The sequence below is a fragment of the Tursiops truncatus genome, chromosome 14 (assembly GCF_011762595.2).
Source record: "Tursiops truncatus isolate mTurTru1 chromosome 14, mTurTru1.mat.Y, whole genome shotgun sequence".
NCBI classification, from domain to species: Eukaryota; Metazoa; Chordata; class Mammalia; order Artiodactyla; family Delphinidae; genus Tursiops; species Tursiops truncatus.
In genome coordinates this window covers 9,164,792-9,191,779 of record NC_047047.1, presented here as the reverse complement: position 1 = coordinate 9,191,779, position 26,988 = coordinate 9,164,792, and the positions used below count along the sequence as shown (strand labels likewise).

Here is a 26,988-nt window from a genome sequence, read left to right as displayed (position 1 = left end):
CATGGGCTTAGTTGCTCTGCGGTATGTGGTATCTTCCTGGACCAGGGCTTGAACCCGTGTCCCCTGCACCAGCAGGCGGATTCTGAACCAATGTACCACCAGGGAAGTCCGAGAAAGGAAACTTTTAATCTGGAATCACTGCAAAGACAAATGGTTTCTCCAAATCATTTTATTAGAATGTGTTACTCAAAAGGAACTGCAAAGAACATGCCTAAAAATGGTGTACACAGTTTATGCTTGACACCTGCAGACACTAGATCCGAAGTTTGGATGGCAAGGGAGCCGGAGGGGAAAGTAGTAGGGTGGGCTGGGACCACGGCGGCACTGGCTGGCCAGACCTCACACAGACAGACCGGGCCTCCAAGACTGAGGTCCCATGACAGCGTACATGTACCAAACTCAGGTTCAACTCTTCTCTCTGTGCAAGAGCAAAGGCCTCTGGACTCAGTCTGAGTCACTGTCTGTCTCAGCTTCTTTCACATCCACGCTGAATTTGTACTCCTGGTCACATCCCATGTAAGCGTCGCTCATGAAGTACAGAGTGTAGTTGTGGGCGCCAGTGGCCGGGGCCACAAAGTCGAGCTTCACCTGGAGAGAGCAGGCAAAACTCAGGGCCAGCTCAGACACAGGAAGAGCTCTCAGCCTGCCCCATCTCACAGCACACGGGGGCCACGGACACACTCACCTTGGCCTTCTGCTGCAGGGTCAGCCTCTTGATGGAAATGAGGCTGTTCGACTTGGCATCTCCGATCACCACCCACCAGCCCTCTTCACGTTTCTGTAGTGCCCAAAAGCCAACAAAGTCAGCACATAAAATTTGATGATCATGACACCAAGAGAAAAGTTACAAAAGTAAGAAACCAGAAACCAGAAAGAAAGCTTTCTAAAACTTCTTCCCAAACTACAATTGGATATACCTAAGATTTTAAACTGCCTGAGGTGTCTCACATGAATCTTTAAGTAGGCAGATGAACTCATTTGTTGGTTCTGCCTCATTTCCTTGTCCCAAAGTACCTTCTCCCATTTAGTACCTGACACTAAATCCAAGATTCCACTATTAGACATCTAGTCTTTGGGGCCTCGCAGCTTTGAGTTCCTCAGAGACCCTTTTAAATAAAAGGCATATATGCCGGAGGAGAAAAACACATTAACATGGAGGTGAGCCTGCCAGCAGAGAGGATCCAAAGTAGGCCTTGTATCTACCAAGAATCCCCCTCTGCTGGCCGCTCCACTGTCAGAAAACCCAAGCATTCCACTTTAAAGCACTCTTTCCTCAGAGCCTATTAAACGAATAGTTCGTAAACTTAAAACATTACAGTGTATCTGGTTTCTCCTTTCAGCCTTCAATTATTCTCCCATATAAGGGATCAGATTTCCTTTTTGGTGGTAAAGAACCAAGCACTGGAAGCAGAGTAAGTAGCTGTGAGAAACGAGAGCGAAGAAACACCAACTAGAAAAGCCCAACTGTCCTGGAGACCTTGGTTTTTTTTTGGCCAAGTGACACGTGGGATCTTAGTTCCCCAACCAGGGATCAAACCCGTGCCCGCCCCCTGCATTGGTAGCAGAGAGTCTTAACCACTGGACCGCCAGGGAAGTCCCCCTGGAGCCATTTAGAGTTAAAGATAAATGCTGCTTCACAGCCACGGACCTCAACAACTGCGTGACTGGGGCGTTCAATAACGACCAGTCACCTAAATTGCCTTAAAGCAAAACACCACCAAAAACTCCCACAGAAAACACCCATGGCCCCAAGACTAATCCTCAGGCTTGTGGCTGCATTATTACTCTAAATTTCCTCCCTCAGTGACTATGCACCCTTATAGCCCAGCCTCTAGCCAGTCGGTAGGGCCTCAAGTGGACCCCTGGGAAGCCACGCCCAGGACGCACCTGTGGGAAGAGAGGCGCAATCACGGGGCCTGTGACTTCCTCCTCTCGCTCCAGCTGCACCAGCACCACAACCGGCCCGCCACTGTGGGGAGAAACGCAGGTTGCACGTCACAGCTGTGCCCAGCAAGGACCCGGGGTGGGGCACCTGGCCCTCTCTGGCTCACCTGCGGATGCTGTCCTTGTCCACCACCTCGTAGGACAGCTCGATGTTGGGGTAGCGGTTACAGAAGCGGGCCACGTCTGCGATCTGGCTATCGGACAGCTGAAGCAATGCGTTGCGCTCTTCATCCTCCATCTCCATGATGTCAAAAACACTCTCCACCCCCTGCAGTGGGTGTCAGAGGTCAGGGAAGAAGAGAGAATGCACACTAGCAGCAGAGGAAAGTGGCTCCAAAGAGCGGCTACTTTTACTTCCTAAGCCATCAGATCATCTAAAGAAGACACGGCTTCAGAAAGAACATGGCCCACAACCGTCAGGCTCTCTAGCAGCTCCACGGCTAACACCTCCAGAGAGGCCAGAATGAGAAGGCTCCCCTCCACAACCGCCCCCAGTGCAAGACGCTCGGCTCCCAGCCTCAGCCACCCGGGTCCAGGCCCGGCTCACCTTGTCTGTGCAACGTTTGATGTGCTCTGAGGTGAAGTGTGGCAGCTGTTTCAGGTATGAGTCCTTGGACCACATAGCTTGGGTGACCATCTGGGCCAGCTCCATGGCTGCCAGAGCTGGGCTGAGCCACCCGTTGCTGGAGAGGACATCCACACAGGCCTGGATGAGCCGGATGGCCTGAACAGGGACAGGAGAGCAAGAGCAGGCAGGGTTGGAACTGCTGCTTCACAGGCCACACGGGCTTCCCCCCGCCCCCCTCGATACCTTGCTAAGGATCTCCTCTGTATCCGACTGCAGCTCAGCACTCAGCTGCATGCGGGACAGGTGAGCCTGCAGAAGCAGGTTGGTCTTGACGTGCGGGTCATTGAACTTAGGGTTATTCAACTTGTGGGGGACCTTCTGGGCCAACTGGAAAGTGGAAGAAAAAGAGCCGATGATGAAGAGGTGACCCTACCTGAGACCTATTCTCAGGCAGCACCTATCCCAGTCTCACAACCCTTCAAGACTCAGAGGGTGCCTGGGGGGTGGGGTGGGGCTGAGACGTGTGGAGGTGCGTGAGGGACGTCGGGGCAGGAGGGGTCGGTGTCTTCCTGTGGTGACCGGGCATCGCGTGCTCTGGGCACACGGGCCAAGTTTCAGCTCCGAGGAAGTTCTCCTGAAGCTGAGGTGCCCTCACCTGCCGCAGGAGGTTGTCTTCATGGTGCCGGATGGGAATGTTCTCATACTCGGCCGCATTCGAGATGATCTCAATAAGCCCTCGCACCTTGGTCTTGGCATTCAGGGACATGCTGAAGAGCTCTGAGAGAGGTAGGGAAGGAGATTTGAGAGCAGTCAAAGCAGGCAGAAAAGGAGCAGAGAGGAGAGAGTTAACTCCTGGGCTACCCCAGCTCCACCCTGTGATGCGTGCCTCCGACAAACACCGGATGGGGCACTGGAAGCATCATCATCTCTCATCCACCATGGGCTGCAGACCCTGCCTGAGATCCCTCTAGCTCAGGCTCTGCACAGACCCAGCCCCTGCTGGCCCTCACCAATGGTGGTGTAGTTGATGTAATAGTAGGCAGCGATCATGCCCAGGTTCAGAGGCGCCACGTCCATCTCGTCCTCAATGCTGATGCACTTGGACTGCTCCAGGTCACTCAGGGTTTGTTCCACGAGCTCCGACAAGTGGTCAGACAGGTGACGATGGGAGATGCCTGTGAAGGTGACAGCCAAGTGGGGAGTCACAGGGAGATGGCGAGCAAGGGCTGTGAAAACCGCAAAAGGATAAGGTTATGTTCCAAAGCCACTGACCCTGCAGGTTGTAATAATTGGGGTTCTGTGTCATGCGGCGGTACAGAAAGGTCCAGGTGAGGTAGTCCACGGCGTCCTGCTTGTTCTCAATGGTCTTGGTGACAATCTCAGCATTGAAGTGGTCATGCATACAGTGGTCCAGGTGAGACTCTACTGGCAAAGGCTCATATAAGAACTTTTTGAAGAAATCCTATGGGAAAGAAGATAATAGAGAGTCAATGACAATATGGTCACAGAGATAGATCAAGGGGAAAAAAAAGCCAAGGGAAAACGCGGCCCCTATGTGACAGACAGACACAGCTAATCAAAATAGAAGAAACCAGTTGCACAGACAAGGTGAGCTGGGTCTGGACCTGGAGAGTTGGGTGTGTATGCCTGTTCCCACTGGCATCACTGGTTATTTCTACAGCAGAGACAGGGGGTACCCCAAGTCCCACATGCTGAGCAAAGCATGAGGGAAGATGGAACCAGCCAGAGCGAGAAGACGTCAACACACAGAGTCAACAGCAGTAGCAAAAACCAAAGGCTACAAAATTCTACGCAGCCAAGAGGCTTGTTACAAAAGCAACATGGAAGATAAAAGAGGCAGAAGTTGACAGACAGAATGTAAAAAAATAAGTCAACACATCTATCGAAAGAGAAACTAAAGAATCTGTTCTGAGGCCCAGGATCAAAAGACAGTGCAAGAGGCCCAGGCTGACCTTTTTGGAGCCCTGGCACATGATGACGCAGCGCCCCTCGTCATCCTGCAAAGGGCGGTTGGCGTGTCCCACCATCTGCAGCACGTCGTAGATGGGGTAATCCACGTACCTAGAGACAGGAGGGGAGAGGAGGCAAAGCCACAGCAACAGACACTCAGGAAGCTGACTCCCTACATGTCAAAGAATAAAGTGCAAACACGGGGAGACGTGGGCCAATCACAGCAAAACTCTGTTTACGAGTTCCCACGCTCAGGCACTAGTTTCACGTATCATCTATACATCACTTTAGTTTTCAAGTGTAAGAGTCATTACTTTGTTGCTCAGTGTCCTTGAACCAAAGCTATTAACCCATCTGATGCCAACAGCCAAATAACTCCCCATTAAAGGATCTAATATGTAAGGCAGGCTTCGAAACTTTACAGCTATATAGTTCATAAGTAATGAAGTCACCCGACTCAAATCCAAATCTAGAAGCAAGTTCAGACATTAAAAATAAGTCCATATAAATAAAACCCTGGCTGGGGTGGAATCTCGGCTAGCTGTTTATTTCCCTAACATCTTTTCTTCACAATAGTGAACTTCTGGATTTGCAGGTATTACGTTCATCTTAGGAAGGAAGGTCCCGCTAACACAGAGCAAGTGCACGGCTGTACTCACGCGTGGATCTTGCCGTTGTAGTACTGGGTATCCATGATGATCACCAGGTGGGCGGCCACATTCATGCCCCAGCAGAGACTCCGAGAAGCCACCACCACCTGGATAGCCCCTGAGCAGCAGAAGGGAGGAGACTAAGCACAGGGCTCCCTGGCTGAGGCAGGACGTGCTGCCTCCTGGGCAGGTAGTGGCTTATCTTGTGCTACATTTCAGAACTCAGAGCAAAGGTTTAATGACTAAGGGGCTAACTCGGTACTACAGGAGGTGGCTCTATGTCACTGTTGCTCTGCTGGGGGGGCTACCCTGGAGGAAACGAGGTAATCCTGGAACAGAATCCCAAGCCCAGGGAAAGCTAGGCTCACACTCCTGCCTGACAGATGGGCCTTGCTGGCTGGAAAGTGCTAAGGCTGACTCAGCCACGGGCTGGCTCAGTACATGGTAGCAAAATCGAGCTCTGAAGGTGCCACAAACCAGACAGATTCAGGGGTCAAAGGGTGACAGTAATGATTCTGGCAGGAGCATCTCCACTGCAGCTCCACTAAGCACTGTCAAAATAATACTCTGCGTGAAATGCCTGACGTCAACAAGGGACAGAGGCACACAGCCACCCAAGGGAAACAGGGGCCCAAACACTTTGCTGAGCCTGGAATCCGTAGAAAACCAGGTCTAGTGGCCAAATGTCCTGGTCTGAAAAACCAGGTTCTGAAAGAGCACAACCTTATGTGCCTGCCTGCTTTCTTATCTAGAAAGTAGGGGTAATATCTGTCCCACCTTCACCACAAGGGTACTGAAATCAAATGAGGTAACAGACAAAATAATCTGGTAAGTATCAATATTTTGAAAATGACCAATGTGCTGTAAAGAAATATCACCCACGCCCAGAAGTTCAACACACGCCCCCGTGACACCTCCGGATCTAGTCTCACTCTGCGCCTCAAGGCTTGCTCTCTACCTGAGCTGAAGAGCTGCTCCACCAGGCGCCGCTCCATGGGGCTGAGCCCCTCGTGCAGGTAGCCCACCCCGTTTAGCAGCGTCTCCTTGAGCGTGCTGTCACTCAGCTTCTCCAGGTAGGGGATCAGGTCCTTCTCCGTGCAGTGCAGGAACCTGGGCGGCATGAGCACTGACTCAGCCCGGAGCGCTTCCACCCCCCAGAGACCCTTCCAGCTGTGCGTCGCCCAGTCCCGAGCCAGGCGGGGGCCACCCCACCCTTGTGAACAGAACACCCGGCAGGAGGCCGGTCTCACTTGAGCCAACCCTCACCTCCCCACGGGCCCCCAGGAGCCAGGCCCTGCCCACCTCTGCCGCTGGATGTCGGCCGCACACGTGGTGAGGATGTCGATGGCAGTGAGGCGCGTCTGCTTGCGAGATGGAACGAAGACAATGACGGGCTTCTTGGGCGAGTGCTTGGTGATGGCGTGGTACACAGGCTTGGCCATGGACAGCAGGCGAGTCTGCGTGTGGCTAATGTTGAAGCCCTGGAGACCGAGGAGGAAGAAAGGAGGTTACAAACCCAGGGAGCCCAGGACGTCATGAGGCCACGTGGGAACGGGAAGAGCGGGTCCCACCTGGATGTGCAGCTCCAAGGGCACGGGGCGCACGTTCGGGTGGAAGTTGAAGGTGGAGGTGGCGCTGCACCCCAGCCAGTGGGCCACGTCCTTTGCGTTCGAGAGCGAGGAGCTGAGGGCCACGATGCGAATGGGCCTCTCGATCTGGGAGGAGATGTAGCGCATCCGGGAGCAGATCACCTCCAGCACGGGCTGAAAAGGGGTGGGAGTCACTGCAGGCCCGGCGCTCCATCCTCAGCCCTGAGCTACCTTCGTGTGGAGCCCAACAACCTCGAGATGATCTCCTAACTCTTCCTTGTGATTAGGGGCTCTCCCGTCTTTGGGTCCACCTCCTCCGCAGCCAGTCTCCACTAAGCAATGGTACTCTCCAAGGAAACTACAGAAAAGTCTCAGATCATCCTTTCAGAATAAGGTGATGGGCAGAATCCTCTTGGGAGAAGCCCTAGTCTCTGGCCCTCACCTAAGGCCCAAGGCCAAGGCTACTCTGCTGGTCCCAGCCCCGCTCCTATGCTGCAAGGTCAAGCCATACCCCATTCTCGCCCCCGATAAGGTGGACCTCATCCACCACGAAGAGGTTGATGTTCTGGACATTCTTGCGCTGCTTCCACCGCCGGGAAAGGATGTCCCACTTCTCGGGGGTGCTGATGATGATGTTGCCTTTGCCCAGAAGCTTCAGGTCCGTGCTGGTCTCCCCCGTCAGGAGCACCACCTTCTTGTTGAGCCTATCCTGGAACTTCTCGTACCAGTCCATGTACACCTGGCAGGCGGGCAGCGGGAGGGCAGAAAAACATCAGGCCACGTCAGGCTTCAGTTCATGAATTATGAGAAAAACATGGGAAGCCAAACACAGAGGCCTGTCGCCCTGGAGATCTCAAGCTAAATACTTCATAATCACACACCAACCTATAAGTGACCGGAGAGCTTCCCTTTAGTATACGACTGCGGAAATGGCCACCAGCAGGCAAACAGTCTTGCCCCAGTTGGCTCTGCAAATTTCAGGGCTCAGAAAACCTTGATGTGGACTCAGAGATGAAAACGGTTTCTGGGAAAATTCACACGTGACACACCTGCTCCGCCAGAGCCTCCATGGGGGTGATGTAGACACAGCGCCCCTCCGAGTTCTGCAGCAGCATCCGCAGGATGGCAAACTCCGCACAGATGGTCTTCCCGCTGCCCGTGGGGGCCCCCACAAACACGTTGTCATCGCTGTTGTACACGGTGTTAAACACTGAGAAGCGACAGAAAGGCAGCGTGAACACGGAGAGACTCGGACGCACAGGAAACTCAGCCAGTCAGCCCAGAATGGCAACCATGAGAGGTGATGGCACACGGCCCCCAGCTGCAGTCGGGCCTGCGACATCTCTCCCCTTCATCCGCTCCTTCCCACACAAGAGGAGGAGAGGGGACCAAGATCAAGAGTTCAGGGCCCCTGGAGATTTGCGGGAGGACAACAGAAGCAAAGGAGGTCAGGGCTCCCTCCTTGCTTCTCAGGGACAGGATGCCGAACCAAGGGGAACTGCCTCCCCTCCTCTGCCCCTCCAACCCTCTCCTCTGTTGCCTGGAAAGAGTCAAGTACACAGAGAAGGTAAAAAGCCTAATACGTAAGCCCTGGCATCCAGACTGGGTTAAAATCAAGTTCTACTATTTATTAGCTGGTTCAATTGGGGTGCCTCTCCCTGCCTCGGTTTCCTCATCTGTAGAACATATCTCAAACAGGATTGTGGAAAGAATGAAAGAGAAAACACTTGGGGTGCACCCAGCCCAGAGTACTTAGAACATGGGGCGTGCTCTGCGAACACAGCTGTCATTTACAGCAATGAAGGCAGAGGAGGCCTCGGTCAACGCTGCACACTCTGGTTCAATACTGGAGCCTCCTGAGCCTGAGAAATGACAGTGCACCGTGAGAGTAAGACGTGCTCTACCAACCCTCCTCAGGGAGACGTGCAAAGAAGCGAAGTAAATCTGATAGTAACCAAGGGCTTCTGAGAACGGAAAACGTCCTGGCTGCTCCAACAGTTGGCACTGATGAGCTCCCACTCCTGCCAAGCACCTGAGGGCCCTCCTCCCCCTCCTCCTGCAGAACCTACCTGTCTCCCGGGGACCTTAAAAGGCCTCCAAAGGAACCGCCCGCCTGGAAATGGAAACACCTACCCTGGGTCTGGATGGGGTTGAAGAAAGGAAATTTATCTTGGTAAAGGCTCTCAAAGGCACTGTTTCTCAGGGCAGACACGGGCAAGGGCTGCAGGTCCAGAAGCTCGGTTGGGGGTGGGTACTTCTCTGGTAGGATCAGGTGCCGGAAAGAGACAGGCAGTTGGGTCTCACAAGCTGCCAGAAAAGAAACGGGAAGGGCAGTCAGCACACTGGGAACCCCAAGGCAGCATACACAGCACTCTCCCCAACCAAGTCTGGCCCAGTACAAGGCGCAAGACACTCATCTAACTGCCCCGGGAGGACCTGGCCCAGGGGACCCTGCAGAGGAGATGCACTCACAGAGCCAGCGGTCAGACACCACACGGATGAAGTACTGAGGGGGCAGCGGTTCAAAGACAGGCACGAAGAACGTAATGAGGTGCTCGTCCTGCGCATACTTGGCCTTGAGTAGGAAGTACTCGTGGTGCAGGATCACCTCGCTGTCCACATCCTCCACCAGAATCCAGAACGCCTCTGAGGAACCATGGACCTGCCCACAGGGGCATAAGTGACAGGAGCATGAGCTGGCGGTAACTCAGCCCTCCAATCCCGTTCTCCTCAAGACCCCTCTGAAACCAGGCCCCTGCGCCTCACACAGCCTGACCTTTTCATCCCACTGGAAGTCGGGTGTGATGGTCAGCTCCACCTTCAGCGTGGAGCGCGTGATAGGCTGCAGATGCACCGACAACTCCAGCTTGGGGAACAGGTGGACGTATTTGTGGATGGTCTTCCCCATCTTGGGCATGCGGATAAGCTCCCCTACGAGGACACAAGAGAGCACGGGGCTGCAGCCCAGCCTGCCTGCAAACGCAGCCCTGAGGGCCACCAAGGGGAACAGGCGGATTCCACTCCAGAAGGGCAGGCTCTTCCCTCCACTCTCAGTGGGCCCAGAAGATTCAAAGCCCCGAGACCAAGAGCAAGCCTACTGCTAGTGGGACAAGACAAGCGAGCGCAGGATGTCAGGGCACGAGGCCTAGGAACTGGAAAGCAGGCAGGCTTAGGGAGACATCTGAGCTGTGCGGATGAGCAGGATGGCTTCCCACGCACCTATCTCATTGTGATTCAGGTCATACAGACGCTCAAAAGGGAAGTTTTTCTTCTCGATCTTCTTCACTACTTCCTCAGGGAGTTTCCGGAACTGGCGCAGAGGACACATGGACTGCCACCTGTCCAGGAAGGAAACAGAGCTATCAGTCCCTTGTGCGGAGCCTGGAACCAACTGCCCTCCTCACGGCTTCCAACGGATGAGCTGTGACCCACAGAACACGAATGCTGAAGACAGACATCTCCAACTATGCCACCCTCCCCGACTCCTCAGCTGCACCCCAAAGGGCCTGCCCCCTTCTCAACTTTCACCCGGCTGCATATTTCACACATCAGGGCGAGACCTGATGCGCTCTAAGGCTTTCCCACCACACCCTCGGCCCGGGGACCCCCACCCTGTGACCAGCTTCCAGCTCACTGGGCCTTACATGCGTTTGTCAATCATCTTGCAGAGGTTCAGGGTCTTGTCTGTAAGCTGCGCCCAGCCTCGGTTCAGGACAATTTCAAAGATGGCACGCATCAACCGGCCAGCCGACTGGGGAAAGATGAAGCATTCCCCCTGTCAAGTCCACACTGTCCCCAGACCTAATAATGCAGCCACCCGACACAGGGTTTAATTACCTCAAGCTCTGACACGACCAGCTACACCAACTCAAAACCCAAGTCCCTCTGTCATGACCCACCCCCACCCCCAGCAGACGCTGGCTGACGCAGGACAGTCAGAGAAGTGCAGCTAGAGCTCCGCGCCCAGCATTGTAACCTTCCACTCACTGCCTGGTCTTACAAGGCTTTTGACTCATTTAGCATTTAGAGACCTAGCAAGGGTAAGGGTGTTAGTGACTTGCCCTGAGAAAAAGATAAAGAGTAGTTATTAAAGCCTTTTGCCATTTCTGGGTGTATTTAGGAGCCCAGCAGCCGTAATGGGAAGTCCCTCTCCACAGGGAAGCAGACACCGTGTCTTGCGATCTCCACATGGAGCCTCCCCAGCATCTCTGTAAAGGCCTCACCTTCCCACGTGCTCAAGATCAGTAAAACAGAGCGGCCGTACCACACGCGCACCAGCCAACAAGCCACCTGGGGCACAACTCAGCATTCCTTCTCCCTCACTAGTGTCAGGCCTACTTTTTACCAGACACACACAGAACACGGGATGGGAACTTATCAGGGGTGGCACAACCCTGCCCTCACCTGGGTAACATATACCATGTCGGCCATCAACGCAAAGCCCTCCAATTTCAGTTGCGAGATGAAAGCTTGGAGAAGCACATTGATCTGGAAAAAAGCAAAATCAGCCAGAAGGAGGCCGATCACTGATTGAACCATCCGAAAAAGTGAATACATTTCTGCTCTGGGCAACCATGCCAGGTAAGACCTTCTAGAGCTCTTGATTTGCAGACATTAAATAATTGTTACTCCATGTAAAAAAGAACATGTGAGAAGGATGCAGAAACTCGGAGAACTGAGCAGATTACCAAGAACAAACCCAAACTCAAGGGTCATCTTTTATTTTTATTTATTTTATCTTTTTATTTTTTAAATTCTTTTCTAAGGTTCATCTTTTAGAAGATCAGGAAAACCACCTGACCCTTACCCCAAGCAGAGAGGAGCTGGGCTCACCTTCGCACTGGGTTCCTCAATGCTCTCCTTTACAGGGATGGGCACCCTCTCCAGCAACTTCTGCAGCTCCAGCTTCTCCTCCTGCCACAAGAAGGAAACAAGTCAAGAAAAAGCCAGGAGGCCAAGGAGAGAACCAACCAGTGACGTGGCAGTGGGTACCAACTTCCAGTTCCAACACGCTGAGTGGACTCACTTCTCTCACAGTGATGTTCTTGAACTCTGAGGACAAGGAGAAGACTCTGAAAAGCTCAATCTCACTCAGGGTGGGCTTTAGCAGCTGGTTGTAGGTCTGTACCGTATCATTGGTGATGTAGTAGTGGCTGGCTATACGACCGAGTTCTGTCACCTACAAAGAAGGAAGACTCAATCCAAAGCTGATCATTAACAAGCGGCAACCTCTCACTGTGGACAAGAGGTGCCCACTGAGTGAACACACAGCAATACAAGTGCCTGGCCCAAGCACAGGAAGGATGGCCCAATAAACTGACCTATAGTGTGACTTGATGCCCACACAGACAAGAGAGCTAGATCAGCTGCCACAGCTCAAGATACGGAAAGGAAGCACCGTCAGGTTTTACACTATTTTAGAAGTTCCTAGGTTCAAAGGGCACAGTCCAATGCCACTTGTTTTTCTGCTGTTCCAAGCAGTGGGCAATTAGGCAGTACTTGAATCAAGACAGTGATCTGAAAAATTGTCTCCTGGGGCTACAACTTCTGCAGGGACCTCTGTCCCTCAGCCCACTCACCTGGAAGTTGCCCGTCTTCTTGTCGTACTTGACCAGATTGTTCTTATCCAGCATCAAGGCAGCAGTATGAACCAGATCCAGTCGGCGCTGGTCCAGCAGGGGATCTCCCTTGAGGTCATCATGAGAGATGCCATAGAGGGTTGGGGATCGGAGCATTCGGATATACAGGTAGGCGTAGCCCAGCCAGTTCACTGCATCCTATAAGAAACAGATCATGGGCCTTAGCATGCAGAGCTGATGTCCAAGTGAAAAGCTCTCACAGAGCACTTAGATGTTAATTCCCAACTATGACGATACGTATTATACTGTCTTGTGAACGTTTATAATATTTCATTATTAAGAAAACAGAGTCCTTTCTAAGATATTGGCAACAAGGGAAATTGTCAGCCAGAGACCCAAGAAGGCTGAGAGCCTGCTTACACTGAGAGACGTGGGGCCCAGGGCTGGAGGACCCCGGTGCTGAGGCCCACAGCACAATGACCGAGACCACCTCACTCCTGGCACCCTGGCCTCTCTGGAGAAGATAAGAGGTGCCAAGGACAGAGCCCTCCCCTACCTTTGCGTTCTGGACGTTCCCCAGCACGATTTCCGCGTTGAGCATGTCAGGCAGCTTTGATACCATCTGGCTCTCAATAGGAAGCTGCTGATTGAGGAGGGACAGGTAGTACTGCAGCTCCCCATGAGAAGTGATGAGTATGCCTTCGCCCTTGGTGTCATACTGAGGTCTTCCTGCTCGTCCCAGCATCTATAGGTCAGAGAGAGCCACCAAGACGGCTATGGCCACAGAGCTCCTGGGTTTGATTCCAGGCTTCTACATTATGGAACCTCGCCTTCCATCTGCCATCTTTTGGACCTCCTGTGTATAAAACACAGCATGCTTTTCCCCACTGAGAATAAACTCAAAAGCTCCATACCTGCAGGATGTCCAGTGCCCCCAGCTCTGTCCAGCGCCCCTTCTCTGGACTGTACACCTGGGTGCCTTTGATGATGACGGTATGCGCGGGGAGATTCACACCCCAAGCCAGGGTTGCCGTGGAAACTAAAACCTACAGAGGCAAGGCAAGGTAATAAGGAAAACGGATGTTACCACCATGGATTACTATCCTCAACTTCTCCAGGCAACTGGCCTCAGAGCTTCTAGCAGCATCAAGGTGGGTCCCATACTTGCCAACGTAACACCAGAATAAAGAGGAAAGGAGTCCTTGGGTTCCTCATCTCTTCGAGAATCAACATTTCAAGGTTCTAGAGACACTTAAGAGACAGATATGCAGACCTATATGAATCAACTTAGGGTTACTAAACAAGTCAAAGTATGGGCTCTCCTGAGACAGGGAATGAACAAGGTCCTGACCTATGTCTGACAATATCTGGAGTCACCAACATGCTTGCTCTGCTGGGCTTCTCAGGTGCTTTCCTGAACTCACTCATCTTCCCGCATGCAGGATGTGAAGAGATGGGAGAGGTGGTATGACACTACACTGACTGTACCTACCCAACCCTCCGACCTGGTTTACCTGAGCCTGAATCAACGAAGTACCAGGCACAAACATACGGCACAACCTCCGATGTTTCCCATCTTCTCCGTCTGTGCTTTGCCCACCCTCACCTGAATGTGTTTATCAGCAAAGAGATCCTCTACGAGTGTCCGGTCAACTCTGGTCATGCCCGCGTGATGAATAGCAAAGCCATAGGGCAGGAGATCCTTCAGCTCCAGGTTCTGGGAAACAGAAGAGAACAGGTGATGAGGTGAGCCTTCCTGAAGCAACTCCCCCAGAGACGAAGCAAATCTCTTCAGCTGAGACTCTGCCCCTCACCTATCCACATATCCACAGCCAATCAAACCTCACCCTATGTGAAAGAGCACCACCTCACACTCCTGGAGGACCACTGGGACAACTCGGATTAAGCCAGTTACCATGTAGGAATGAGAGAGCTGGGCCTGTCTCGCCTCACCTTGCACTGTTCGGCTTCTGTCCGAAGGACTTCTGTGGAGGCCGAGCCCTCTCTCAGAAACAGACCCAGCGTGTCCTTCTCCAGGCACATGTCCCGGATGGCCCTGGCCGTCTTCCCAGTCTCCTTCCGGGAGTGGACAAACACCAGCACCTGAGTAGAAGCCACAGTTTTCCACAGTCAAGAGACACACTCTGACAGTCACCCCCATGCCCCTGAGGAACCAGCAGAAGTAGAGGCTGCACCACGATCAGGCAAGAAACTGAGGTCTGGCTCAGAAGCCTAACAGTGCCCGCAAGACCCTAAGCGAACGAACCTACCAAGCACAGTGATGAGGGTCCTGTAACTGGGACACTAACTCTTAGCACCCCATCTTTTAACAGCAAGTTTAGATATAATATGAATGCACATTCAGGAATCTCAATTAATTTGTGTTCAGGTACCTGATGAGATTCTCAGCTGCTAAAATGTTATATAAAATAACGGGCACTGGCCTTTATAAATGGACTTAGGAAGTAAGTCTCAGTATGAGACAGGCACTATTTTGTAGGAAATAAAGTCCTCCAAGTATTTAGTGCCAAGAAAAGATTTGTGTCTTCATGTAAATTCTTATGTTTTTTTAATCAGGCAAAATATTCAATGTTCCATTAAAAAATGAGATCATACTTACTAGTAAAATGCCCTTTCACTAGTTTTTAATTTTTATCTTTATTTTTGCTATGTTTTTAGTATAAGTCACCCAAATCTTTTATGGAAGAACCCTTGATAATGTAGATAGACAAATTAATTATTTGTGCCTGGTGATTTCCTTTTTGAGTTTTTAAATTACAAATTCAATTTCTTTAATGGTTACAGGACAATTCAGATTATCTATTTCATCAAGGCTGTTTTGGTAGTTGGTTGTTTTTGAGAAATAGGCCCATTTCCTTTAGGCTGTCAAATCCATGTGTAAAGTTGTTCACAGTATTCCTTTACTACCCTTTCAAATGTAACAGATTCTGTAGTAATACCCCATTTCGTTTCTGGTACTGGTGATTTGTTTTGTGTCTTCTCTCTTTATCTTAGTCAGTCTTGCTTGGCTATCAGTAAGTCAAAAATTCAAAAGAACAGAGTTCAAGAATAATGAGAAACCATGACAGACCTGATTTTTTCCAGCATGTTCCATGATTTTCTCATAGACAATTTCGTTCATGATCTGGAAACGCTTGATAGCTTTTTTCTCCGTAATGCCCACGTAAGTCTGTTCTAGAGGCACTGGGCGGAAGCTAGAAGTTCAACAGTTCGACAAATTAGGCTTCTGAGACAAAAGTACTGAGGAAATAAACAGTCCTTTTCGCTGCCAGGGAGCAATATTCCTCTTTTTGGATTCGTATCACATCAAAACCCAAAGGCCATTCTAAAACCCAATCTAATAGAGCTCCTTGGAAAAGAAGGACAGCAGGAAGGTCACCCTGGTTAAACTTCTCCCAGTCTTTTCTTATACCTGTTGTCGAAGTAGAAGAGGCCCTTGGCAGGGTCCACACGCAGAAAGGTGGCCACATCTTCATAGTTGGGGAGGGTGGCACTAAGACCGATGAGTCGGACATCCTCTTGGGTCATCTCAATGTTCCGGATGGTCCTGGCCACCAACGCTTCTAAGACAGGACCTCTGTCATCGTGGAGAAGATGGATCTCATCCTAAGGAATGGGAGGGCAGCAAATTACCTGTAGGACTAGAGAAATGTGGCCCCCTTTCCTGAAGAGTATTCCCATTTTGTAGGTATACACCTAATATGCCAAATAAAGAAGACAAGAAAAGGGATCCCAAGGCCAGGGAAACCCAAAGGATGAGATGATATTCACCATGAAATACCCCAGGAAATAACATGCTCCAACCACGGGCTGCTTTGCTACAGTTCAGTGAAACGATGCTTTACGGTAAGAAAATCTGATACTTCGGGTAAATGAATTCATAACTCCACTCAAAGGAAAATTCCTTTACTAAAGATAAAGCTTCTGATCAGACCATATTTATATCAAATAAGGTTTTACCTCTGGGCAGTTATCTTTACCAAGAACGAATTGTATCAAATGAAGACTCTGAATCATCAAATGAAGGATCCACATAGCCTAAGGCAGTGCTTCTCAAATTGCAGCAGGCATACAAGGCAGGAGGGGATCTTATTAAAATGCAGATTGTATTTCGGCAAGTGGGAGTGGGGACAGGGACTCTGCATTTCTTTCCTTTTTAAAAAAAATATTTATTTTGGCTGTGCTGGGTCTTAGTTGTGGCACGCAGGATCTTTCTTGCAGCACGTGGGAATCTTTAGTTGCAGCATGCTGACTTCTTAGTTGCAGCATGCGGACTCTTGGTTGAGGCATGGATGTGGGATCTAGTTCCCTGACCAAGGATCAAACCCAGACCCACTGCATTGGGAGCACGGAGTCTTATCCACTGTGCCACCAGGGAAGTCCCAGGACTCTGAATTTCTAACAAGACTTTGAGTAGCAGACTCTAAGCAGGGGCTAGCGAATTTTTTCTTGAAGGCCAGAGAGTCAGTATTTTAGGCTTGTGGGCCATACAGTTTCTGTTACAAATACTCAATTCTGTCACTGCAGCACAAAAGTAACTGTGAACAATATGCAAATGGGTATGGCTGTGTTCCAATAAAACAAAAATCAGTAGCCACAGATTGCCAACCCTGCTCTAGAATGCTGCAAATCAACATGCAAGGTCTCCTTTCTGCTTCCCCAGACAACCAAAAGAAACCGCACTCAGACTGTCATTCCTCCCTGGGGGCTTCTGTGTATACAGGACACAATATCCTGACTCCTTACTCATTCTCTCTGAGAATGGATTCTTTATAAAGCCCTTTAATGTTCTGGGAGGACATAAGTATCAATAGTCTTTTCAATTATCTGTTTACATTTATTTCAAAATATTTGACATAAAAAAAGTATAAATGATATGGCAAAGAGCATGCACCTACTGGGAAGTGTTTCAATTCGGTGCAGATTCTCATTTAGCAGTAAGAGCAATGCGGACAATAGCTGCCATTACGAAGGCCAGTAACTGGAGGAAAGGCACTGAAGAAAAGTTTAGCATTAAAACCCAGCAACCCCTCCTCAACCAGGCCTGGGCTCTGTGTTCCCACAAGGACCCCCTACTCACCAGGATGATGAGTCGCACGAGCTGGGTGTAGGTCCGCTCCCCACCCTTGCGGGTAATGATGTCCCACTTCTCAGGGGTGCAGACGATGATCTGAGTGGCGCTGATCTCCTCCTTGCACAGCTGGTGGTCTCCAGTCAGTTCTGCAACAGTGATGCCGTACGTGGCCAGGCGCTGGGTGTAGGAAAGGCACATCAGGCAAAAATGCTTGGAGGGGGCCTGGACTCCACACTCTCTGTCTGTGAAGTCTGAGTGTGGGGTACTGGAGGTAGGTATCAACCCTTCAGGGAAATATCAAGTGTATGAGATTGAGCATATGAACATTTATTTATAAAACAAATCCAAGTTTACACGCAGGGTAAGGAAGCAGAAAAATGCTCGCTGGGAGCTCTGCACACAATAGGGGGAAATGGAAGCTTGCAGACAAAAGACCTGCAATAACACTAGATCTATTATCAACCACCCATGTAAGTGTTTCATAAATACTCCAATAATGCAAATGATACCAACTGCAGAAAATTGCTAAGGAGAAGATTAAAAAGATGGTAAACCCTTGTAAAAGCCCAAAAGAGATCCAGGACTTTCTCCTTTCACAAACACTCTGTACTTGGGTCAAGTTCCACCTTCGAAGGAGAAAAAAACACCACACAAGGCATTCCAGAAATGCCCTAATGTAAGAAGCAGAGAAGCACCAGGCCTGTCCCCCAATATCTTCTGGAGGAAGGTTCTATCCCCTTACCTTTCCAAAACTGCCCACCATCTCCTGCACCAAAGACCGCATGGGGGCGATGTAGATGATCTTGAAGTCATCCACGTTGATAGTGCCATCCATGTTAATGTGCTTCCCTATCTCTCGGAGCATAGACATCAGGGCCACGTTGGTCTTACCAGCACCCTATGAGAGGTCAAGGACAAGAAGGCCTGTGTACCTCATTATGCTCACTACCCCAATTTCTAAGGGCTTATCACCAAAACAGAGCGTGTCCTGCGGATTTTACCCTACCATTTAACATCTCCTCCACCAAAGAATAAAGAATTAGGGGGTAAGGATGGAGATGAACTATATTGCCACCTAAAACATACACCGCATTCCACGAGAAAAAAGCAGGCAGGGCAGTGCTTACGGTAGGAGCGCAGAGCAGCAGATTCTCATCCGTCTCCAGAGCAGCACGGTAGAGCTTACTCTGGATCCGATTCAGTGTTTTGAAGCCCTCAAATCCAGCCTGGGCATACTTGGGCAGTTTCTCCACTGGAAGAAGTTGCTAGAAAAAAATGCCACGCACATCACATTAGCAGCACCCTTGAGCAGACTGTGGTTTTGCGAGATTGCACTTCCCGGCAACATCCCTGCATAACGCTCCACTAATGGCCAGACCAGAGAGATCAGTATTGTCCCCAGGGCTCAAAATCAAAACGGGAAAACTCTGCAGCAGCGTCCACTTCTGGAATAAACTATCTGTGAGACAAGGCCACACTGTGGTCAATGGGTGGAAATCCGAACTGGAAGGGAGGCGAAGTGAGCAGAAAACTTAGAAAAGCAATTCACTCACTTCTTCAGAGCCGAAGGGCTTGGGCTTCAGAGCAGGCACATGCACCTCTTCATAGCCCTTGCGCTGGCGACGGAAGGATCCGTCAGGAAGCTGACAGCGTTTGTTGGCCATGAAGTGGCTCCCTTGGGTAAAAACTAGGTCCTCCAAGTCCAGAACCTGTCGCGGAGCCAGTGCCTGGGAGTATGAAAAACAAGAATATAAAGTGAGCAAGCTGAGCAAAGGAGTTTCCATCCCTCACAGCCTTCGAAATGGCCTTGGTACCTACCTCTCCACCCTGGTCCAGATCCATGGTTTCCAGATCTGTGTCCATCCGGGACTGACGCACTCGCTCTCTCCGGGACCTCTCCTCCTGTGATGTGGAAAGACAGAAAGAATAGCAACGATTCATCACCATCCCAGCTTCTTGTCCTTTCCAGTCCCTTGGCTGAGCTTGACTCACAGGTGCTGACTAGTAAGTCCTGAAACAGAAAGGTGGCCCTTTACGTTCAGACAGTTGAGGACCACCAGAATGATGAAATCAAACCACTTTCAAGGGACAATACATAGTCCTGGGATTTCAAAAGTCGACGTTCAACAATGCAGCATCAAGGGCTATCCTTAAGGGACAGAGTGTGGGTTCTGTGTTCAGCAAACATGCACTGTATTCCTGTACTACCAGCAGACACCATGACTTATTGTGTGAACAAGCAGCAAAGGGCCCAGGTGCTGGTGACGACAGCAGCAGGTCAGCAGTCTCTCGACCACACCAGCGTGAAGGTGTTGATTCCACACTGTACCAATGACCAAACTCAAAGAATCTGGAGAAATAATTCACTTCTTCAACTTCCTGCTTTAACAGGAATTTATCTTTTTGCTGCAATCTTCTAACTAGTGTCTCTTTTCCAAAGCAAACACTCTAGCTCAGGAGTCAGACAGACAAACCAACCCAGCCCTTACCCGGATCAGATCCTCCTTCTCCGTTTCGTGGAGCTGGTAGAGGAACTTGGACAGCTCTGGGTCAGCTTCCATCTTTCCCATGATCCTTTCCTTTTCAGCTTCACTCTGTGCACTGGCCAGCAAGGTACAGTATAAAACTGTCAACAGCAAAAGGAAGAAAGGGAAGGTGAGATACAAAATCAACCTTCAACCCTGGGGTAGAAAGAAAAATACGTGAAACAAGTGGTGAGGCTATGAAAGCAACACAACCTCTACCGCACACCTACCTACGACACAAAAGCGTTCTCCATACATACTCACTCATCATCCTGTGCTGCCGCAACACCTTAATAAAATCAAAAGTGTTGAAACCAAGGAGCAGAACCAGCTGGTTCTCACATTCCCGGTCATCACTGGCCGTCTGCAGGGAGAAGATAACACCACGGTTAAGGACACAGCCATCTGCTTCCTACACTGTCCCATCTGCTAAGACACACGGAACACAAAAACATTATCCCGGCTGTACCTTCAAAATCTCCAAGACTTCATCTGCCTTCTTCTGCGACACAATGGCATCATCATAGAAGCGACTGAGCTGCCGCTGGAGCCAAAAGGCATCAATATCCCGAGGGTGCAAATCCTTCTTCTTGGAACTCATCAGTTCCCCTGAGGCCACAAGCTACAAAGTAACCAGGCACTGAGCTCACTGTGTCTCCATCTGCCCCATGTGCTTTCTTATCATCCAGCAACAAAGCTCTGCAGGCCACCCACCCACAGCCTACCCTCTTCTGAGGACTTTCCGGTGGGGGCGGGGGGTGGTGGTGGGGTGGGGGGATGACGACTCTGCTATACTGAGTTCATGAGCACACCAAACCCACCAAGACTTCATCAACACATGCCTTTGAGAAAGAGGGTGACTGACTGAAACCTTAAGAAAAATCAAGACACGAAATGTTTATCACAGCTCACCCTATGAAAAGGTAGCTTAATAAATAATACATGACAGGACCTAGGTATGGGAAAGAAGTGCTACACCCAGAAATAACCTGCCCTGCAGGGGCGGGCAAGAGCAAGCTGTACTCACATTAGCCGAGAGGGTGCAGCGCACCACTGCCTCGTCCCCTTCCATGTCGTCATCCGATGCCTCTTCTCGAACCTCCCCGTACACATCTTCATCACCTTCCTGTGGAAACAGCCCCAACCCCAACTCGTGACCTGGAGCTGATCCTGGCATCACCACAGAACCTCTCCCTCAAGTCACTTAAAATAAGATCCATGGTTAGAGCAAAAGCTTCTGCGGTGGAACCAACAACTTACTGGAACCAGGGTCAGCCTCATTCCAGAGTACATTTACCAGAAGGACCAATACAGAAGCACACTTGGAAAAGCACACAGTGACCAGAAATGTAGAGGCCAAACTTCACTTGCTCACTACTGTCTTTACACACATACCTGCCTACAGGTGTACTATGTACTGAGCACAGGGTCATGTTAAAAGCAGGTCCTTAATAATAAGCATTTGTTCAATGAATGAATGCTATGAGCAAAATATTCTTTTAGTTTGTTGCTACTTAAAATTAAGAAATTCTACTAACTCTACTGGAGGAAGGGGCTCAGCAGTCATCTACTTCAATCATATCGTTTGAAAGCTGGAGACACTGAAGCAAAATGACCTGTCCGATACAGGACCAAAATTCAGCCCTCTAGGCTCCCAGTTTGTTGCTCTCTCCTGACTCTCCTTTGCTACCCCTTCTTCCTGTCCTAGTTTATGATATCCCAAAGCTGGCGTTCTACCTTTCAGGAAGCCAAACACACCCAATGAGAACTCGAATGCAGCTCTGCACATTTTTTCAAGTGCCCCACTTGTTCCTATTAGTTATATTCAAGAAATTCTAATTAGATGGTAAACCTCAGTGGCTGCTGCAACTGTTACTGAAACAACCACGTGCAAAATATGCCCATGCTCTGCGGCAAATGTGCATTTTTTTTTTGAAATTGGCAGTAGGACACAGTACTGGAAAGAGGAAAATTATCACAGTATGGTTAAAATGCAGTAAAACGGGACAACACATTCCCGAAATGAAGTATACACTATACTTACCTTTTTTTCTTTCTTTTTCCTGACCCACTTGGTTTATGTTCAATTATTGTATTAATTTACATTTATAACTTCAAATTTGCTTTATAAAGCCAAAAAATAACCATAACAATTTTTCAGCGAAATAATATTTATGCCCAAGTTTGACACCAATACAACACATAAAACTTATCTGGCTTAAGTTAGGGCACTTCTTTACATCAGAAGTGGTCCCCTCACCTTAACAACTAAAAAAAAAAGAAAAAGACGAGACTGGGTCTGTTTGCTTATCACTTACCTCCTCATCAGACTCAAACTGTACATTCACACCATACGTCTCATCAATGTTGTCATCTGAAACAGTGAGGGATTAGAAAAAGAGGACAGGGAACAGTTAGTAAAATGAGGCACTAGGGAGTTAATTTCCTCCCTAACTGCCTGACTTGCCTCTCCTCAAGACAGACCTAAGGTCTAAGGACTAACAGACAAATGATCAACATAAGAGAGCCTGGGGCTTCCCTGGTGGTGCAGTGGTTAAGAATCTGCCTGCCAATGCAGGGGACATGGGTTTGATCCCTGGTCCAGGAAGATCCCACATGCAACAGAGCAACTAAGCCCATGCGCCATAGCTACTGAGCCTGATCTCTGGAGCTCACGAGCCACAACTACTGAGCCCACGTGCCACAACTAACGAAGCCCACGCGCCTAGAGCCCGTGCTCCGCAACAAGAGAAGCCATTGCAATGAGAAACACGCGCACCGCAATGAAGAGTAGCCCCCGCTCGATGCAACCAGAGAAAGCCCACGCACGGCAACGATCATCCAACGTAGCCAAAAATAAATAAAATAAATTTACAAAAAAAAAAAAAAGAGAGCCTTCTGTGCTGCCACCAGCAAGGCCTGCTCCAATCTGCCGGCCGTAGAAACGGCCCTGCTCTGCCTGTCCACCCTCCACCCAGGCCCTCTCCAAGTTTTCTCCCATGTTCTATACAATAAAAGGGTCTCAGAATAAGAAATGGCTCCCGGAATCAAGGGATTCTGGCGTCCATCAATCATAACCCCTCCAAAAACACCAAATAGGTTATGGAAACTTTTTTTTTTTTTTTTTGCGGTACGCGGGCCTCTCACTGTTGTGGCCTCTCCCGTTGCGGAGCACGGGCTCTGGAAACGCAGGCTCAGCGGCCATGGCTCACGGGCCCAGCCGCTCCGTGGCATGTGGGATCTTCCCGGACCGGGGCACGAACCTGTGTCCCCCGCATCGGCAGGCGGACTCTCAACCACTGAGCCACCAGGGAAGCCCTGGAAACCTTTTAAAGCATCTTTCAGATACTTTAATGGCTGAGGCTAGAAGATCACATTAGGGGTCAACGAGCACCCAGTTCATATGGTCAGGACACAAACAGCTCACTTACCCATATTCTGGATTTCCTTGTCTCCACCATAGTCTGTGATCTTTTTACCCAGGTTCACTAACACATGGTATCTTGTATCATCTGTCTGACCCAACAGCAGATCAATCTCCTTTCTCCTTTCCTTGTCCCGAAGCTTTTCATTCTTTAAAACAGCTAGAACTTCATCAGCTGCCCCACAAAGGATATCACGTGGCTGGCAAAAAAAAAAAAAAGAAAAATTTAGAACAACGAGACAAAGACAGAACATCACTGACCAGCTTTACGTGACAATAGGATGTGAAGAGCTGTATCTCTTTAAAACCTGCATACCAGGTTCCCACCATTTTCACTAATGTTAATTTAAAAATGCCACATCAGGCTTCCCTGGGGGCGCAGTGGTTGAGAGTCCGCCTGCCGATGCAGGGGACGCGGGTTCGTGCCCCGGTCTGGGAGGGTCCCACATGCCGCGGAGCGCCTGGGCCCCTGAGCCACGGCCGCTGGGCCAGCGTGTCCAGGGCCTGTGCTCCGCAGCGGGAGAGGCCGCAGCGGTGAGAGGCCCGCGTACCGCAAGGAAAAGAAAAAAAAAACTGCCACGAAAGGTCACACAATTGAAGGAAGACTCATCTGTTTCAAAAAATCAGGTAAGTGGTCTTAGGAAGACAGACACGGCTTCCACAGCAGTGTGCCACATTTCTCCCGACGGGAGAGGCGCTCTGCAGTCCTGCCCTAGCCTGCCTAACTTGTGGTGATTCTTTACCCTCACCTCCTCTAGCAGCCACCTCACCAGCGTCTCTCAGAGACTCACAGAGGTCCTTAATCTAATTACATGTATAATGCTAAGAGCACAGATTCTGGATATAAACTACCCAGGCTTACATCCTGGGTCTGCCAAACACTACTCTGTGACTTGGGAAGATTACTTAAGTATCCTTTGCCTCACACCTCTCTTCTGTAGAATGGAAAGTAAGTATTAATAGCACCTAGTCATAGAGCTAACATGAGAACTGAAAGAGAGAAGACGTGTAAAATGCTATCCCATATAAAGTAAGTGCTCTATAAGTATGAGCCACTTCTGCGTATCGGTATGGCCCACACAGGAAAATACACAGACAAGGTTCCTCTGGTGCCTCCCAGGTGTGACTTCCTCCCTCTCCAAAAACATGGCTTCACCCTCTGGCTGCCTCACCTGGTCCCCAAGTGCAGCCTGGATGAAGCTGAGCAGCACTTCGTAGGTCTCCCGGGTCTCTTTAGTTTTGGGCTTGTAGATGATGCCCACCATCTCATCAATGCCCTCCGAGAGCAGAGTATAACCCTTCATCTTGTTGATGTCATGCCGGTCCTCATCACGCTTTCTTCGCCTAATGGACAGAGTATGATGTTGAACGGGCAGAACCTTCCCTCTCAAAGGCAAGACTAAAAGAAGCCCACCCCACCCTCCTCCCCTCAGCTCCATGACACACAGGTAATATAAAACCACAAATCTGTACCTCAGCAAGTGATTCCCATTTGGCCTTAGTCACTTGCACGAGTATTTCTTTATGGGAACACAGTAACAAAAAGGGAATACTCTGTCATTCTCTCACTAGATGCACTAGATGTTACAATGAGACATCCTCCACGTTCATTTAAAAGAGACAACCCTTTCTACTTTGTATGACAATATATGATTGGATTTTGACTAGCTTTTTATCCCTCAGACATATTTTCTTTTTCTAGCCAGAAAACTGAAGCTCCAAAGGAATCTACTGCCATCAATTCCTGGAAAAGAAGTCACACTCCGCAAAGTGGAGGACCCATGATACGTAACTCATTTCAAATACAACTGCTTTAATCAAAACCGGGCCTACGAATTTTTGAGACTTCATCATGAGAGAAGAGGAAGACACAGACGATGAGGGTCGAAAGATAACAGTGAGATAAAGTTCAATGATTTTTTTTAAGTTTGGAAATATATCACCCCGCAAAAGTAAAAAAACAACAAAAAAGCAAAACAAAACACCTGCCTTTCATGCTTGAATGGTAGTTTATAACAACAAAACTGGAAGTGGGCAACAGTAGACAAAAGAAGTAGGGGTGGTAAGTTAGTAATAAAAGAGAAGAGTGAGAAGAGTTACTGAGACAAGAGTTTAACAGGACTTCCCGGGTGGCACAGTGGTTAAGAATCCGCCTGCCAATGCAGGGGACACGGGTTCGAGCCCTGGTCCGGGAAGATTCCACATGCTGCAGAGTAGCTAAGCCCGTGTGCCACAACTACTGAGCCTGCGCTCTCCTGCGAGCCACAACTACTGAGTCCACGTGCCACAACTACTGAGCTTGCGCTCTAGAGCCTGTGAGCCACAACTACTGAGCCCGCACGCTTAGAGCCCGTGCTCCGCAACAAGAGAAGCCACCGCAATGAGAAGCCCATGCACCGCAACAAAGAGTAGCCCCCGTGCGCAGCAATGAAGATCCAACGCAGCCAAAAAAAAAAAAAAAAAGGGGTTAACAGATACAAACTACTATATGTAAAATAGATAAACAAAAAAAAGAGTTTACCAATAATTTTCAAAATACCATGAAGAAAATTAAGATCTCTCTATGGATGAGAAACACATGCTGAAAAAAGATCTAAAAGTTGTTTTCCACTTCAGATACACTTGTTTAGGCCAAAGAACCTTTCGATTCTTATGTTCTGCTTTTATCTTTACTGAATTGTTTTAATGTCACTGACATCTCACTTGCACCAAGCAATTCAGCAAAAAAAACACTGCTCAAATGCCAAGGGAAAATGGACTTAGGGTCTGAAGAAAAATCATTTTCCCCCTGCTACTCACTTGGCTCTTCTTTCCTCTTGCATCTGTGGTTTCGTCCGTTGAGCCTTATCTCCCATCCGGGTGCCCTCGAGCTTCCCAACCAGGGACAGAACCTCTCCTGTGGGTTCATCCCGGCGGGTCCGGTCAATGAGAGAGCGGTCAGCTTGGAGGACAAGATTCGAGTTCTGAAAAGATCACAGTGTTATCGAAACTCTGACACGAGCAGGACCAATGCCGGTACCAAAGGGATACCAGCTGATGACAAAGGAAGTTATCTTCTTTGGGGCAAAGAAGTGACAAAAATCACTAGTCGGAATAAAAAGATGTTTTCCTTAAGAAGCGCATCATATAACTGCGCATGAGCGAAGGGCAATCATATCGTTAGAACAATCCTTGCTCCTAACACTGCTCATAACTCCGCCCAGGGAACACTGTCGGGCACGTTGGAGATGACATACGAAAGGGGTCGGGAACAGCGCCGAGGGGACAGGGAACAAACACTCCTAGCAGAGCTCTTAGCCCATCCCGCTCGCCCCAGTCACCAGTGGGGTTATTCATATCGTCGTGTACCCCCTCCTTCGCCTGAACCTGATTTCCCCTCTGCTTTCGCGGTTCTCCCGTAGGCCTTCAGAGTAAAACTCCCTTCCTCAGCCTCCCGCTCCCCACCGGCCTCCTCAGCCCAGAGCCCTCCGCCGAGCCCACACGCACCGCCTTGTACTCGTACTGCAGGCTACGAGCGGTCACATCCGCCATGGCGGCGGACGCTGGGGGGGTCTCAGAGCTCCGCTCCCCCCACCACACGCTACAGACAGCCGCCGATCTCCTCTACCGCCGCGCCTGACGCAGGAAAGACGCACAGGAAGGA

At 49.9% G+C, this 26,988-nt stretch overlaps 1 protein-coding gene across 1 annotated transcript; it reads right to left on the bottom strand.

Annotated features, from left to right (window-relative positions):
* Positions 1 to 151: 151 nt before the first annotated feature.
* SNRNP200 (small nuclear ribonucleoprotein U5 subunit 200) lies at positions 152 to 26,988 on the bottom strand. The gene is made up of 45 exons (XM_033838784.2): positions 26,832 to 26,988; positions 26,145 to 26,308; positions 24,518 to 24,689; positions 23,353 to 23,545; positions 22,240 to 22,295; positions 20,949 to 21,047; positions 20,391 to 20,543; positions 20,186 to 20,285; positions 19,886 to 20,022; positions 19,215 to 19,298; positions 18,950 to 19,123; positions 18,524 to 18,661; positions 18,139 to 18,294; positions 17,403 to 17,573; positions 15,735 to 15,928; positions 15,393 to 15,516; positions 14,255 to 14,404; positions 13,908 to 14,018; positions 13,216 to 13,347; positions 12,858 to 13,046; positions 12,302 to 12,499; positions 11,749 to 11,901; positions 11,556 to 11,636; positions 11,127 to 11,210; positions 10,367 to 10,473; positions 9,942 to 10,060; positions 9,499 to 9,653; positions 9,195 to 9,384; positions 8,856 to 9,029; positions 7,772 to 7,932; positions 7,234 to 7,461; positions 6,705 to 6,896; positions 6,436 to 6,614; positions 6,092 to 6,243; positions 5,143 to 5,251; positions 4,486 to 4,594; positions 3,785 to 3,974; positions 3,523 to 3,687; positions 3,168 to 3,289; positions 2,756 to 2,899; positions 2,492 to 2,668; positions 2,052 to 2,212; positions 1,888 to 1,969; positions 686 to 778; positions 152 to 588 (listed from the first exon to the last, which is right to left on the bottom strand). Exons 1-45 carry the CDS (start codon positions 26,874 to 26,876, stop codon positions 445 to 447), a joined length of 6,411 nt encoding a protein of 2,136 aa, XP_033694675.1. The 5' UTR covers positions 26,877 to 26,988; the 3' UTR covers positions 152 to 444.

Bases quoted from the DNA above. Each gene is read 5' to 3' on its own strand.
- SNRNP200 (XM_033838784.2), bottom strand. From the start codon at position 26,876: ATGGCGGATGTGACCGCTCGTAGCCTGCAGTACGAGTACAAGGCG. The intron at 20,544-20,948 runs GTGAGTACAGCT...GTTACTTTGTAG, and splicing joins GCTGCACCCTCTCGGCTAAT to CTTGTGGCCTCAGGGGAACT. The intron at 14,019-14,254 runs GTGAGGCGAGAC...TCTGTTTCCCAG, and splicing joins CAGAAGCCGAACAGTGCAAG to AACCTGGAGCTGAAGGATCT.